Source organism: Vipera ursinii (assembly GCF_947247035.1).
Source record: "Vipera ursinii genome assembly, chromosome: 1".
NCBI classification, from domain to species: domain Eukaryota; kingdom Metazoa; phylum Chordata; class Lepidosauria; order Squamata; family Viperidae; genus Vipera; species Vipera ursinii.
This window is the reverse complement of record NC_139512.1, coordinates 297,640,577-297,656,781: the sequence shown is the minus strand read 5'-3', so window position 1 is coordinate 297,656,781 and position 16,205 is coordinate 297,640,577. Positions and strand designations below refer to the sequence as shown.

At 34.9% G+C, this 16,205-nt stretch overlaps 1 protein-coding gene and 1 long non-coding RNA gene across 2 annotated transcripts in view; one reads left to right on the top strand and one right to left on the bottom strand.

The window, feature by feature from the left end:
• DNAH8 (dynein axonemal heavy chain 8) overlaps positions 1-16,205 on the bottom strand; it is a 134,675-nt gene that overhangs the window by 95,922 nt on the left and 22,548 nt on the right. Inside the window, exons 16-28 of the mRNA XM_083349336.1 lie at positions 15,364-15,480; positions 14,757-14,873; positions 12,108-12,252; positions 10,148-10,263; positions 9,099-9,205; positions 8,354-8,459; positions 7,213-7,396; positions 4,860-5,056; positions 3,907-4,033; positions 2,575-2,810; positions 2,371-2,475; positions 1,792-1,905; positions 689-751 (exon numbers count right to left, since the gene is read on the bottom strand). Of these exons, the coding sequence (XP_083205462.1) occupies positions 689-751; positions 1,792-1,905; positions 2,371-2,475; positions 2,575-2,810; positions 3,907-4,033; positions 4,860-5,056; positions 7,213-7,396; positions 8,354-8,459; positions 9,099-9,205; positions 10,148-10,263; positions 12,108-12,252; positions 14,757-14,873; positions 15,364-15,480 (1,734 nt within the window). The remainder of the gene's footprint in view (positions 1-688; positions 752-1,791; positions 1,906-2,370; positions 2,476-2,574; positions 2,811-3,906; positions 4,034-4,859; positions 5,057-7,212; positions 7,397-8,353; positions 8,460-9,098; positions 9,206-10,147; positions 10,264-12,107; positions 12,253-14,756; positions 14,874-15,363; positions 15,481-16,205) is intronic.
• Positions 4,553-15,722, top strand: LOC310632275. The gene is made up of 3 exons (XR_014490820.1): positions 4,553-4,637; positions 14,693-14,800; positions 15,628-15,722. It is a non-coding gene; the product is annotated as an uncharacterized lncRNA (long non-coding RNA).

Below are 16,205 nucleotides of genomic sequence, written 5' to 3'. Positions count from 1 at the left end.
TCCAGTAGAAGACCTTATACTTCACAAAATTAAATATTTGGGTTTTTTATTGGTTTGTTTTATTATTCTGGTTTTAACTTGGGCATTAATTTAATTATTTTTTAATGTTTGTATTGGTGTTCATATTTATGCCCTGTGAACCGCCCTGAGTCCCTTTGGGAGAAGGGCGGTATAAAAATCTCAATAAAAAAAAAATAGCTATGCAAGATTCAGGCTAGCCCAACGGCTCTCCAGGTGCCATGTAAAAGGTGAACCTCAAAATTATTATAATAGAAAAGTATCAAAAGTATCAAAAATATGATTGCATAGACAGTGATAATGGAAAGCAAAATATGTTTAGCAATAAATGTACTCATGTATTAACTGTCAGATTTGCTGCAATATTTTTATTAAATTGAGATATACCTATTTGGTTTGTAACTGCTAAAATGGAACAAATCAGACACAAAAAACCAACTAACCTTATTGTAGCTTCAGAACACACAATATACAAAATATTGGTTCTTAATTCAGCTGCAAAAAGTGATATTATTTTTTATTTTAAAAGTGCATTAATAATTTTTATAGCTTCCAAGATAAAACAGAATTTTGAAAAGCAACATTCAGTAGAATATAAATTGAAATAATTTCCTTTTTAGAGAGCTGATAGATATCATGCTACTCAATTTAACATTCAATAAAATTTTACCTGAAATATCTGTAATCTATTGCTAGCTTCTTGAGGTGGTGTATTTGGAACCATTGGTCCTTCCTAAAACACACAAAATGTATCAAAACTAGTTATTTGATAAGATTAAATCCTAGGTTATAATCTTTCAACAGAGACATTTTACAATCACTAGGGTGTGAAAATTTAATATTATAGGCCATTATGCTTTACATTATTTCTGTACTTGTTACAGCTGTGTAGCACTTTCAAAGCAATTATATGATCTGGAGAAAGATTGTAGCTACTTTAAAAGATGTTTGACAGAAACAGTGCATGTTGTACAGCATGTCATGTTGTAAAGTAGAGTTTGAGAATTAAATTTGAAGTGCTTCAAAGCTCTATTAGGTATAATTATTTTCCTTACATATTTATTCCATATTTGTGGAACAACAGTATCAAAAGCTTTTCTTTTTTAAATTAGATTACTTCATTCATATCAGATTTTAATCCAGCCATCACTGAGACCACAAGTTTTGTAAACAGTGATTCAAGGATAAACATTGATAAGTTAGCTTTAATTATTGCAAAAAATTAGAAATGCTGACTATGAACAAATCTAGCAATTGCCAAGACTGAAATCCAATCCATATTTATAGTAGAAGCAAAAGCAAGTTTGAGGTCTGTTTCCCCTACCTATGCTCCCTATCAAGACCTAAGATCTTCCCATTCTGAACTGGGAAGAACAGATTTCCCTTATCCTTTGTTATGGTAATGAATCATTTTGATTTCCAGTTCTCTGTATTCGACCTTAACAGCTTTGGTACTCAAAATCTCTGTTAGGCCCAGAAAGAATTAAAAATTATATTTTTTATGAATCTTTGTGTATTGCTGCTTAGTATTTCAGTTAGGCCTCAATAGGGTATTGGAATTATTAATAACTCAATAAATTATTATTGTTGGATTACGGTAAGTTTTCTTCAATCTATAGGATTAAGTCCTAGTCTTAAAGTAATTAGATTTCAAGCATTTGGAGAACAACTTAACAATTTAGTATTTTAAATCTCTAGAAGTAAATATTCTTTGGTTAAAACAACGCTATACCAGCTGTAGTTTCTTAACAACTCCCATATAAATAAAGTTACCGTCTCATATGATACTTCATAATTTGACACATCTTCACGAAAAACTTCAACTGCCTCCAGAAGCTGACCCTTAAACTTGGGCTGGACTTGAATTAATTCATCCTGGACACTAGCCTGAAATAGAAATAAATATCTGTAATAAGAATGAAAAATAGTTCTGATTATAATTTATATACGTCTTCCCAAATCTAGAGACTCAGTAGATTATTATTAATTTTATTTAAATATAGAACTGTGAGAACAGAAATGATCCAGTGTATACCTATTGGCAAAATTTGAGGAAAATAAGGGATGTGGGAATGTGAAAGAAAAAATGTTCAAGCTGAAATTCTTGGTGGATTATACAGAATGAATTAATACACTGAGGCTATGAAATTAAGATATAGATTTGGGCAGGAATATCAATTGATGGCTATTATATAAATTCTTGACAGAATGGAAATTTGTAGGTAGTCTTGGAATTTTGTAGAGAGCCATATACCAGGACTATTGCTATTATAGAACAATTTCATTCATTTTGTATATTGTGAGTTTATATTCATAAACTATTGTTATATAATAAGCTTTTAACATACTTACTGCTTTGCTCTGAAGCTTATTAAAAGAGTACCGTAACGTATCAACACCTTCTGATTCTTCCTTTGTTACTTCAACTTCAAATCTATATAAAATTGTGTAGGCTTCCTAAAACAAAACCAGTATCACACAATTCACACTATTGAACATTCTTATTTTTTAAAAAAACACTTGTTTCAACGAGATTCTTGCTTTTAAGGAACTTACTTCAATGGGTCCCATTGTCATATCCATCTCTATTTCTTTATCACGTATATTGGCCAGAGCTTCCATAGCAAAACGAACATCATCCAAATCTCGAATTGGTCGAGATAATTTTTTTAGGTACTCCGTTACAAAACTTATCATGTCTTGCATTTTTTTCTTGTATTCTTCATTTAGATAGCGACAGAGCAACATTTTCCATGCTTTTGCTTCAATTGAAAGAGCTAATTTCATCGGCCCTGTTGAAAAATTGTCATATTGCATATGCCAAGCTATTGATGTGAGAATGCACTGCTCTAAAATAGAACTGTACTGTCAGAAAATTTACAATTTATCATCTGGGCCTGAAATAGTTGTGACACTAGTTATGCATGCCTAAAGAGCTTTGGGTTTCTCTTGTTTGAACACCAAGTCCCTGAAATATTTTTGCCCCAAAAGGCTAAATGTTGAGAAATGTTAGCTGAAAATCTTAAGCTTTCAAACTCAAAAGTTTTTAAAACATATAATCAGGTCTCTATGCTGAGTTGTTAAATTCTTAGTGGTTGTTTGTCAAACTTGAAAGAGGAAGCTAAGTCCATAGGTTCCTCCCTCTGAATAGAAATCTTTGTGGTCCTAATTGTTTAGAATAGCTAATATACATTCTATATAATCATATACTAGTTTTCATGATGCACAAAGATTTAGAGACATTGGTAATTATACATGCAAAACTGATCCCCTTTCTAACATGGCTGGAATTGATGGAAGATAATTTTTGTATCATCTTTTTAAGACCATTTCTTCTTTAAAAATTGGTTATTATTGATTTATGGCCATGGCTGGAGTCATGCCACATTTTAATCTTTTTTCTTTGTGATATTTATCATATTTATTGCTGGTTTTGATAATTTTATAGATTCCATTTTTAAAAAAAAAATATAAGTAAAACTATTACTGGCTATATTAAAGGTATGTTTTTTATATTTTAGTCAATTTCTATTAATATTGCTGTGCCAAACCTTTCATTAATTATTGTCTTTTCACATTTTTAAAAGTATAAATTGGACAGAGGTCAGTACGGATCTAGAGAAGCATAGAATCAAGAGATTGCATCCAAAATAAATCATCTTCAGAGAAGTCTTAATGAAATGAATAGGCATGTTCTAAGCATGATTAAAGCTGATCATACAAAAGCAAAAATATTGATACAGCTATTCACATAAAATTAACATATGTATATTATTTAAACAGATATACTACTGCACCATTTTTGCTAATTTTATCTATGCAAATATTTCTGTCTTCTAACTGTTAGATACTTTTCCAAATATTGCAGCCTCTTACACCATTTCATACCTGTATTGAGTTCAATGGGGCCAACAGAAACTGTTGGTTTTAAATCTTCTATTTCCTGTTCAAAGGTAGCATAATGAAGAATTTCTGATCGGATCTCAGTCAGAGATGGATTATTGGCCAAAAATTGCTGTGAGGAATTGCAACCATTAATATTGCTTATTTAACTATAATCAAGTTCAATACCGTATTATTTCAATTCTGGTCCTTTCTACTAAGTCACATACATTGAATTGCTATAGGTAAACCATAAACAATAGATTTGCTTGTGGCTGTGCACATATTCCTATCCTCTTCTTCATTGTCTCCCTTGTGACAATATCTCCCCATCAACTATCCACTCCTAGAATATCCAGGAACTTGTTTTTGGCTGCTGAAGGCCACACTTTGCAGGTGGTCTATGTTGCTCTGTACTATAATGTAGTACAGCCCTACATCAATTGCCAAAGCTGGTTCTTTAACTTTATTAGGGATTCTGAATGTTACAAAGAGATAACTATTGTATACAAAAACACATCAAAAGGGTTGATGCCAGACCCCATCTCAGAATCCTTATGGGACTAGAGAAAACATCATTATTACTCAACAACTGATAAATTGTCTTTCTCATTAGTTACATAAAAAATGTTCTGCCCTTCTATTCTTCCCCAGGAGGTGCTATATGTGCATTGATGTCAAAGAAACGACAAATCTGGCTTTCAAAAATGACAACCTGGCTTTCAAAAACAGCACTGGTAATCCTTAATAAATGACTGAATGAATTACGGTATGTCAATTTGTTGAGACCTGATTCTAAGTAGGCCTCAAACATTTGTAATTCCTTTAGTGTAACACACCATTATTGGATAGCAAGTTCACTGCTAATGCTGAAGATGCAGTTTTACAACTGCATTGCCTTTTCCTTAAACTGAAACTATCTATCTTTCACATGCCAAAAAATCCAAAGTGGGTATTACCTGAACTTTAGCATCCCTGTCTTCTGTCCACAGGGCTTTATACTTTTGAAAGTCTTGCAATGCTTCACTTGTAGCTTTCCTTACTGAGTTTACAGCTGAGGACAAAAGCACAACTAATTTGGATATATCCTTATGTTCTGCCACACCTGGATAAAAATTTCTCAGCTTTCTAGAAGGAAATTGGTCCTCTAGTGTTTCTGGAAAAAAATTAACACACCGCACAAATATTTTACATCTTTATTATATATATATATATATATATATATATATATATATATATATATATATATATATATATATATATATATATATATATATATATATTTTCTTGACTGCAATAGAATTTATTTATTTGTAATATGACACATTCACATCACATTTTGATGAAAAAAACCACAAGATGTAAAAATATAAAATATGAAATATAAAATCTAAAATATTACAAAACATATATTTATATTATTTAAGTTTTTGTTTTATTTGTCATAGCCAGGAAATCAACAAAATACTGCAGTAGAACAATCTGTTTAATTGGCCAGATGAGATTATATGTTTTCCAGAAAAGAAAGCAGTAGTCCCACCTATGTGAAATATTGTTAATCTCGTTGGCAGGAGGCAGGATTCATCTATTCATCCCTATATCCTCTCTCTTAACTAAAATTTATCAGAAAACTGTAGTTGAAAATGTCTTTAGTGCAATTTTTCCATATTATCAAATGGGAAGAACTAAAATGGTTGGTAAGAGCCGAACCTATCATGGTTCATTTATTTTAAAATAATATTTCCTGAATATTAAGCTGCTTCTCTGATTAGGACTATTTAAACTAGCTATATATCACTATCCCTGTCTTTCAGTTTAAATAGTCCTAATCAGAGAAGCAGCTTAATTGTCCTTAATTTTAAAAATGAAAATACTGGTCAAAAAGGGGTTTTAATTATTTAAAATGATGATTCTTACAGTGTTGTATCTGTATAAAACCATAGGGCATATGTTAATACAATAATATTATGAAGTTAGAGTACTAGAGTGTTTTTCATTTAAATAAAATGTTAATTTAATTTTAATTTAATTTAATTTAATAATATTTATATACCGCCCTTCTCCCTGAGGACTCAGGGCGGTTCACAGGCGGTTAATCAGAAAAAGGTTTCAGTACTAATGAAACATCCTTAAAAATACACATAAAGAAAATCATCAAACAGGAGATGGAGAGAGACTCCTTCCGCTCCACGTTCAAGACAAGGTACTCCCAATGTAGAGCTAATACTGAAACTTCAAGAGCAACAATTTTTTATAGATGAGTCCTCCACAAGCATATATTTATTTATTATTACATTTATTTGCCACCTGTCTAACAGTTCTAGGAGACTCTGCCTGTTTTTAAAGGCACCACGTTAATGGCCCTCAACACTTCTTGGCTTGGAGTTACAGGGAACCATTCAAATTGTTCTATCATAGCAGCTACATCATACTCACTAGTGTGGAATGAACACAATGGGAAATTCATAATAAAAAAGTGTAGGAATACTGGCAAATCAGTTGTAATTCTAGTTTAATTTTAAACTAAAGAGTAACTATTGTATTAAAGCAGTGCTAACTGGGTTAGAGGCAACCCTATCTTGCTAACAGTTATTGTTTTATTAAAAAATAGACAAAATAGAAAGTTTTAAAAAGTAGACAAAATAGAAAGAAAATAAAAAAGAAAACAGTAACAAACTTAATAAGAAAAAGTATTACAAACTAAGTACATAAAGTACATAGTATACATAAAAAATTTACAATATGTTAACATTTCCAGAGTAAGGGAAACAAATGATCATACTCTATTGGTTGAAAACTATCATGAAACCTGTGCCAAAGAAAGGTACATTGTACCATTTGAATTCGTAAATGAAATAGCCTTTTCAAAACCACATTACAGACCTTACATGTGTTTTATACTAATTATATTAAAAGTAAACTAATTTCTCTATAATGACATGATTAAACATCTAATTAAATCAGCTAGGTTTTCTAACCTTCTGGTGTTCAAATGTGCTGGACAAACACCTATAATTCTGAGTCTATGAGATCTTACGAGAGGAATAATTTAAAATAATTGGAGGGTTAGCTAATTGATAAAACTAATTTCTATTATGCTTTCATAATTTATCGTAATAAGAGATAAAATGCAATTCTATTCTATATATACCTATTTAAGAAAGCAAACTCCATTCAGCATGTAGGAATCTACATCTCAATAAGCATGGTTAGAATTCTACTGTGACTTTCTCCTGGGTAGCTGAAATAAGGCTGAAATTTTAAAAGCAATATTTTTAAAAGAGGGGAAAAAAAGAGAAACAGGGATCTCACTTTCTTCTTTTTTTTGTAGCTTCCCTAATGCACTAGGTGATGTAGGAACACTGCCTTCCCCCTGGTTGTTGGATTTTAACAAGTGATGTTGGCCCCAGTGAGCCACACCCCGGCTTACATCCAAGGTCAACTGAATCATACGGTTGATGGCTTGCTGGATATCATCCAAACTGGGCACCATCATCTAAAAATAAAGGGAAAAAAGACATTTTTCAAGAAATACATATGGTGGGTTGGTTATTACGATCAATCACCAGCTCACTGGCGCAAAATTATACATTTCAATGCAGTATGTGTAAACTATGAAATATTTGATCTGCATGTTCAAATGAAGTGGAACATGAAAGCTGCAATTTTTCCAGGTTACAGAGAAAGAACCAAAATCTTAAGTGTGTATTGATCCATCACACTACTAACATGCAGGGTTTGAGCTAGTGAGTAGATTTTGGCAAATTTGAGAACTGTTCGTGCAGTTTCTCTCTACATCTGTCCTTCCTCTTCCAGAAATAGACAACACTGGAATGGAATAGAACTTCTATTAAAGCTTCCTCCTTGTGACCCAGAATTTCCAATATTACTAAATGGTGCAATAATATGAAACACTTCACCTACTCTAATATACAGCTAAAGCCATGTTGTGTTGTGCAATTTTAATTCTAGAAATTAGGAAACAGAATGTCATCCATTTCTTTGCAGTTCAGTTGAGCCTGGAGCTTTTCCTACATTTGAAATTCAATGAACTGACTTTGACAAGAGCTGAAAATAAATCCTGAAGCACCTTAAAGCAAATGTTTACAATATAAGCTTTCATGAGCAAAGTCTTCTTTCACAGCATGCATGAAATCAATATTTCTATATGATATTTGTGTATTTAGTGCTACATTCTATTTAAATGTATTTTATTCTTTTAATTCATTTTTGTTACCAGATCAGCTTTCCAAGCTTCTTGTCTCTTCCTGACACATCCATATCCTTTTCTCCTGTCATTTTAACCATATTTGCAATTGTCTATTGCATTATCCAAGCTTTTAATAAACATGTTAAGTAGCACTGCACAAGTGACATGGTCAGAAGAAATTCATAGATGATGGATTACCTTCTCTGTGATTGCAAAAATCACATATTACAAAAAAACACTTACCACATGAGGAATGGCTAAGTGCACTTCAGCTTTCAGAAAAGTAACGACATCTTCAGGTTTGACTGTTGTCTGAGGTAAATAAGGCAGCCGTCCAAAGTTGGTGGAGCTGAACAAGAAATGAGGATTAAATCATTTAATTTAATTTAATTTAATAATATTTCTATACCGCCCTTCTCCCTGAGGACTTTATTATATTAAGCGAGAACTCAGGGAGAAAAGGACTATCATGGGCTTCTCAAAGGAATCTGTTAGGCCATACTGGCACTCACCACTCCCAGGGCTAAGATAGGCCATTGATTAAAGCTTATTTTATATTTAATAAATAACAAAGCAAGACTAAGCACTGCAAATTTCTGTACTACTATATCCAGCTCTACACATACTAGTTTTATAAAGATGAAACATTTTGAGTTAAGATTAACTTCTGATAGCTACATCCAAGGAATGAGCATACACAGTCAAAAATCCTTGTTTTTTAATGAAAGTCATAGTGCTACCCTACTGGATTAAGAAAAAATACAAATACTGAATCATTACTCTTATGGTTAAAAAGCAAATGATCAAGGAATAGCAGGTGAAGTTAGGAATTCAGGGATTTGTTTATTTCTTGCTATTGAAAACTTTATTGGTTCTTAAGGAAACATTCGGCTGGAATTTTCTCATTTGTTTCTTTCTGCTGGTAGAAACAAAAGTGCCAAGTGTATTAGGGCAGGTGGAAAAAAAATTTTTCACTTATATCACGTACCTTGAAACAAATACTCTTCTTTTAAGAGCATCTAAGGATAATCGTGTAGTTTTCTGCAGGCTATCCAGCAGCTGATGGCTAAAATATGCAACTACCTCTTTGCATTCCTGCAGTGAAAAGTAGCAGTTTAGATTCATATCAACTACATACCTGTTCAAAATCATTCAGCAATTTACTTCTTCTGGCATAACCCATGAAGGTTACTGATGCTGAATATCCTGCTGAAAACAACATTCCTATTTTCAGCTAAATGAACCACAAGAAAAACTCATGTAACGCAAATGAGATCTGACTCAGAGCAAACCAACTTGACGAGGCTGATTTTAATAATGAACTGAAAGCACAGCTAGGTAATAGGCATGGATCTAAGTCAGGGGTCTCCAAATGTGGCAACTTTAAGACTTGTGGACTTCAACTCCCAGAATTCCCCAGCCAGCATGCGCTGGCTGGGGAATTCTGGGAGTTGAACTCCACAAGTCTTAAAGTTGCCAAGTTTGGAGACCCCCGGTTTAAGGGATTCCTTAGACGGTATTGGCAGAAAGGAGCACCAGGCATATACTTTCTTCTCCTTGTTTATACGTGGCGAGTAAACCTCAGAACTAAATCTCACCAATTGAAAATTGGGTGAGAAGAAAAGTTTCTAGCAAAAAAGAAGGAGGGGATGGTTTTAGCACCTCTCCTCTTTGCCACTTTTCTATTTTAAATCCTACTGTATCAGCAAGATAATTCAGCACTAAATTTGTCTAAAATTTTGTTCAATTAAAGCAGTTTTCACAGCATGAAATATATTAGGGGAGTTAGAAAGATATTCATCAATGATTCTAATAAATAATGCAATTGTTTTTAAATTATTTCCATTATTTCAATAATATGTATATTGAATAAATCAGACATGTCAAACTCACGACGTCACGTGACATCGTGCAACGTATTGGGAGGGTTTTGCCATTGCCGGCAATGGGGTGGGCATGGCTTCCACATGATGCTTCCCGCCTGCGGGCTGGCAGTTTGACACCCCAGGAATAAATGTTCAATAGGTGATGAAATACCTTTTTGAATTCATCCTCTTTTTCACTGTCCTCAGCTTCTTCACTACTAATCATAATTGAAGACGCTGAAGAGAGTCTCTCTTCTTCTCCACCTCCAAATGCTACATGTTTTCCTTCTATTTCAAATAAAAGAGAAGTGAATTCATTCAATCAAAGCCATGTGCATAAGCTGATATAGTATATATTGTGGGAGAGTTTGCATCCATTCACACATTCAATCTAAGATCTCCACAGAACCCTACATAGATAGAGCACAATACATATTGCTTCTATCGGTAGTCAGTTATTGGTCATATTGTTTGAGCCTTTGAGATATGCACTGATGTAAATCTTAAGAGAAACATGAAATGGGGGCAGAAACATCATAGGAACAATTGATTCTCCACCTAAGAGAGGAAAACCCAACTGATTGTACTCCTACACTTGATGACTTAGGCACAGAGCTTATAAATATAATAACTAGTATTACATTGCTAGTTTTTTTAAAAAAAAAAACCTTTTATACAAACTTTGTGTCCAATAATATTACATAAAACCCAGTATTTGGAAGATAGTCTATTCCTCCAAACTGGAAGTCAAGAGACACTGAGGTCTTCACAAATCACCTTGTCAGATTGAGGTTAAGATGTATACCTGGTGTCTTCAGTGTATTGATGATAACCTGACTCAAAATTAATGAATGTCCTCACCTACCAACCTCAGGGAAATATTAAGCAAGGGATGGAGCACTGACCCTGATGCACCCTGAATTTCAGAGTTTTCTAGCGCAGTTTCTCCCATCCGCTGCCCGCCAACACTAGTCAGAGAACACCAGAACATTATTCACTCCACTCTTAATCACCATAAATAGTCCAGGAAGATACCATAATTTCCCATAACCATGTGCCAGTTGTGCCCTTTCTACCTGAAATGTATTTTCAGACTTGCAAGATTAAGGTCAGCCTTGTGAGGTAGTCCAGATAAAAAACTTAACCAGAAGTACTAGCTCTACTTTATTATAAAGTTACATTAACAGAATCTTGTAAATTTTGGAAGTACATCCTTTCCCCCTTTTGGGACATATGATCAGTCCTCGGGGTTCTGGCCATCACAGGATACTGTACACACTGGATGTCCAGCTCATGATTACAACATTGCAGGCAGCCGTGGTCACATGATTGCCATTTGTGTCCTTCTCTGCAAGCTTCCCACAAGCAAAATCAATGGGGAAGCCAACCAGAAAAGTTGCAAGTCATTTTGATAAGTCCTCCTAGCTTACATGCTTGCACCATATACTGCATCCTCTATCCCAGGGGTAGACAACCTTGGCTCTTTTATGACTCATGGACTTCAACTCCCAGAATTCATGAGCCAGCCATGCTGAGGGGAAAGAGAGAGGTTTCCACGCTGAGCCATGCTGGCTCAGGAATTCTGGGAATTGAAGTCCATGAGTCATAAAAGAGCCAAGGTTGCCTACCCCTTCTCTATCCCCTGGTGCTCTTATGCTCCTGCAGAGCTGCGCCCTCCACTCCATGGGCTTTCTGCACTCACACAGCACCATACTCTCCCACCCCTTGGTTTTCCTAGCTCACAAAGCACTGCACCCTCACACCCCAGGTCCTACCTGCACTTGTCCAGCACCACACTCTGCACCCCATGGCCTTCCTGTGCTCACACAGTGCTGCAGCAGTCCCCTCCCACAGCCTCCCTCCCACATTCCTGCAGCATCCAAGAACTTCTTACCTGGGAATACTCCCAGATAAACAATTTAGCTTCTATTAAATACAGGCCTGAATATATTATTTTCAGGAAGCAAAAGTTCTTGTTATAATGACTGATTATAAAGACCTGTTTTCCTTGTTATGCTTCCAAAATTAAAATCATAGAGAAATATCATTAATTATTAAAATGTCTGTAAATAAATAGAAAAAATCTTGATGATGATAGTTAAATTCTTAATAATGAAGGGAGCCACAGATACCTGATGTTTGAAATTTTTTTGGAGCCAGCTTTTTGACATGTTTAACTTCATAAATTTGCTCAAATATTGATATGAGTTCTTGTACAGCATCTTCTACATGCGTACTTTTATTGTTTAATATTTCAGCCCATTCCTTTGTGTGTACCTGTTTAAATACAATAACAGCATTCTATTTATTTTACGATACTTTTATGTAGTTTTTATCATTGACTAGGCAACTTAAAGACTTTATGTGTATAAACAAGATTAAAACAACCAAGCTCCAAGCCCTCCTCAGCAACATTAAAAAAGATAATCTCTGCTGGGGAACAAAAACAACTGATATGATCAATATTCATACGCAGGAAGAATCTCCCTCAAAGCCGGAAGTGATTCACTTTCGGAATCCCAAGTGTGATAAGGCAAATTAAGCATTCAATGAGATGCTATTCTGGAATAAAAGGCCATGGTAGATGACATCATTGCCCTAGAGAGAAGCCACTCATCCTCATCTAATTGGGCAGGTGGAAACTATTGGCAGAAGTCAGTCTGTGAGATAGTAATAGCACTTAGACTTATATACTGCTTCACAGTGCTTTACAGCCCTCTCTAAGTGGTTTACAGAGTCAGCATATTGTCAACTCTACAAATGAGCATGGCTGAAGCCGTTTTTCCTACTCATTTTTGGTTGCCGCATAGAATGGAGGGAGTGGGTTGCCCAGGTGCTTCGCTAGTCAAAATAATATTTTGTCCCATGGGAACAAAGGTCATCGGCTGCTCCCAAGACTGCAGGCTGGATATTGCGTAAAAAGCCTGCCAAGAAGATGTATTGGGAAATTGTTGTGTGTGTCTGCAGACTTGGTTTCACTTTTGATGTGCCGATACTTTGTAACTAATAAACATGTTCTTTGGGGAATTTGCAAGCCTCAGAGTTCTGCTTTATTCATCTCTGTCTGTCAGAACCTTGACATTAAATCAAGTCTCATAAAACTTCATTTTCTCAGGGTGCTGGGCTCCGAACCGCCTACCCACTCACTTTTGGGAGAGCAGTAACAACTCAATGAAGACTTGAGATCAAGGAGGAAAGTGAAACCAAGTCTGGAGACACATATAATAATTCCCCAATACATCTCCTCAGTGAGCATTTTACACAACGACCAGCCTGCAGTCTTGGGAGCAGCTGATTACCTTGGTTCCCATGGGACAAAAGATTAGTTTGACTAGTGAAGCACCTGAGCAACCCCCCCCCTCCATTCTATGTGGCAACTGAAAATAAGTAGAAAAAATGGCTTCAGCCATGCACATTTGTAGAGTTGACAGTCTGCCCCTCTCAGAAAGAAAGAGTATCCTGTAGGGGAAACAAAAAGTAGGTTAAGTATTCCCTTGAGGCTTATGAGGGTATTTATCATAAAACTTTTTTAAATTAATCTATCCGCTTTCCCATTACTACTATTCACCCATGTAGCTTCTGAAAGGGGGTAGCCTTTCCACTGAACAAGGTACTGTAACTTTCCCTTGTACAACCCAGAATCAAGAATTTGTTTTATTTCATAATGTGTCTCCTCCTCTACCACTACTGGACCCAGCTGCTTCTTTGGGAGAGGTCTCATAGAGGATTCCGATACAGGTTTTAATAGACTTCAATGAAACACAGGGTGAACTTTTCCCATTACTAAGATCATAAACCCTGTCACAGTGGAATTGAAACTTCCACGATTATTGGGAAAAGTTCACCCTGTAGAGTAGCCTGCAGTACTGTATTCTAACCACTGAACCACCACAGTGTTCTCTGAAGGGCTTTATAGGTGACATTTGGTACACATGGAAAACAAGTGCAGCTCTTGAAATAGATATGTTACATGAGCAAACGAAGGAATGCCCATAATTATTTAAGCTGCTATATTCAGAACCAGCCATAGTTTCTAGTAGCTTTCAAGAGCAGTTCAATGTACAGGAAACATAGTTTACCTCCAATCCCAAATGGAGGTAACTAAGGCATAAGCAGTTTTCTACTATGGAAACAAAATACAAACATTAAATAATGGTGGCATTACTAATTATTACATGTACATATGTTAAGGCAGGTATTACTTCTACAGATACAGTATAGTCTGATACTGAAGCTCTTCAACTTACATGGATGACTTTTGTGACTGAAGCATCAATGATTTCATATTTACTAGTAAAATTATTTTCTGCTTTTTGGAATATAAGGTTTTTAAAAATGAATGGCAGTTATGTACTTAAAATAAATCATAATAATTAGAACTGTGTGGTAAATTCAGAGGAACTGCTAATAACAAACTGAAGCATGTTCTTTAAGATTTAATGTATAATCGGATAAGGTGAAATGAATATCCTACAAAGTAAATTTCTGCAGTTATTCAGCATTTTAAAGCACTGGTCTTTCATCAACAGAGATGAGTGAAGTTTACACACATTTAGAAAACATAAATATTGAGCAAATCAATAAAACTAAAAGAGAAACATGATGGTATAGAGATGTTTGCCATCTTGTGGAGAAGTATGAAAAATAGAATTCTTTAGAATTCTAAAAGAATATTTAAAAATTATCATAGCTAAATAACTAAAATTGTTCTTTATAGAGCCCACATTATGGATATATGCACATATGTTCACCAACAGAAGAATGGCTAAAACTATGTTTACCTCATTGCGTGCCAATAAGTCCTCCACTTTTGTTGCACTTTCAGGTAATATCAACAGCAGAGTATTTGATATATCCTTCAGTGTTAAATCAATCTGCATTTCACACAAGTCATTAATCTGTATTAAAGAAAAGATTGTTAACTGATTTCTTGCTAGGATTACACAAACATTTTGCTTGATTTTTTTTTTTAAAAAACATAAACTTGAGGGTGATAAGAAGCCCCACTAGAAAAACATATAGTATGATTAATCAATTAGATTAAGTTAAAAATAGATTAAAATTAAAAAGCTGTGATTCAAATCCATACAACAAAGAGATTCTTCTATGCTCCAATCCTTCAATAAAACTGTAACTTAATTGTATTAATAAGAATACAATAAATTAACTGTACTGTTCTTTCTGTCTTATGACACTTCGGAAATCTGAACAGATTATATACACTGTCTACACTGGAATAATTATAAATATTAAATTAAGATGAAAATTAATGTATATTTGAATTAAGCTGTAGAGCCAACATTCAGCAACAGAACACATGCTTTGAATTTTTGGGGCCCAAATTCAATCCTTGATACTACTAATGGAACGAAGGAAAACTAAATATACCTTTTTCAAAAGCTGATTAAACATTTTCATAACTTCATCAACCTCTTGAAAGAAGCTATTTAATGTCAGAGAGGACCAAGTTAAAACAGTAAGACCTTGCCTTAGTACAGATTCCACCTAGTAAAAGGAGGGGGAAAAAGAATTATTAGGACTATAGTAGATTGTTAGCGTGTAATAGATTATACTGCATCAAACTCAATAGAATATCACAAGCATTTTCTACAGTCCTAAAGAAAATGTTCCCTGTCTTCCCTTCCTTTGCAGCAGCAGGAGCAGTGCACCAGTACACCAGCAACCAGTAGCACTGATATAGCCACAATTCCCCCAAATTTTATTTCCTTGAAAGTCAAGAATGCTGGATTTTGGGTATATTCTGTAAGTTAGCCCATTTGAAGGGACGCGGTGGCTCAGTGGGTTAGGACGCTGAGCTTGTCGATCTGTTCGGCAGTTTGGCGGGTCGAATCTCGAGTGCTGCGTAACAGAGTGAGCACCTGTTACTCGTCCCAGCTTCTGCCAAACTAGCAGTTTGAAAGAACGTAAAAAGGCAAGTAGAAAAATAGGGACCACTACGGTGGGAAGGTAACAGCGTTCTGTGCACCTTTGGCGTCTAGTCATGCTGGCCACATCACCACGGAAAAGTCCTCGGACAAGTGCTGGCTCTTCAGCTTTGGAACGGAGATGAGCACTGGCCCCTAGAGTCGGAAACGACTAGCACGCATCTGCAGGGGAACCTTTACCTTTAGCCCATTTGAGGTATCTTAGTTCAAAAATTGCATCACTTCTCCCAGTTAAAATTCATGACAATGAGAGTTTTAATAGTATATAGATAGATATCTCAATAT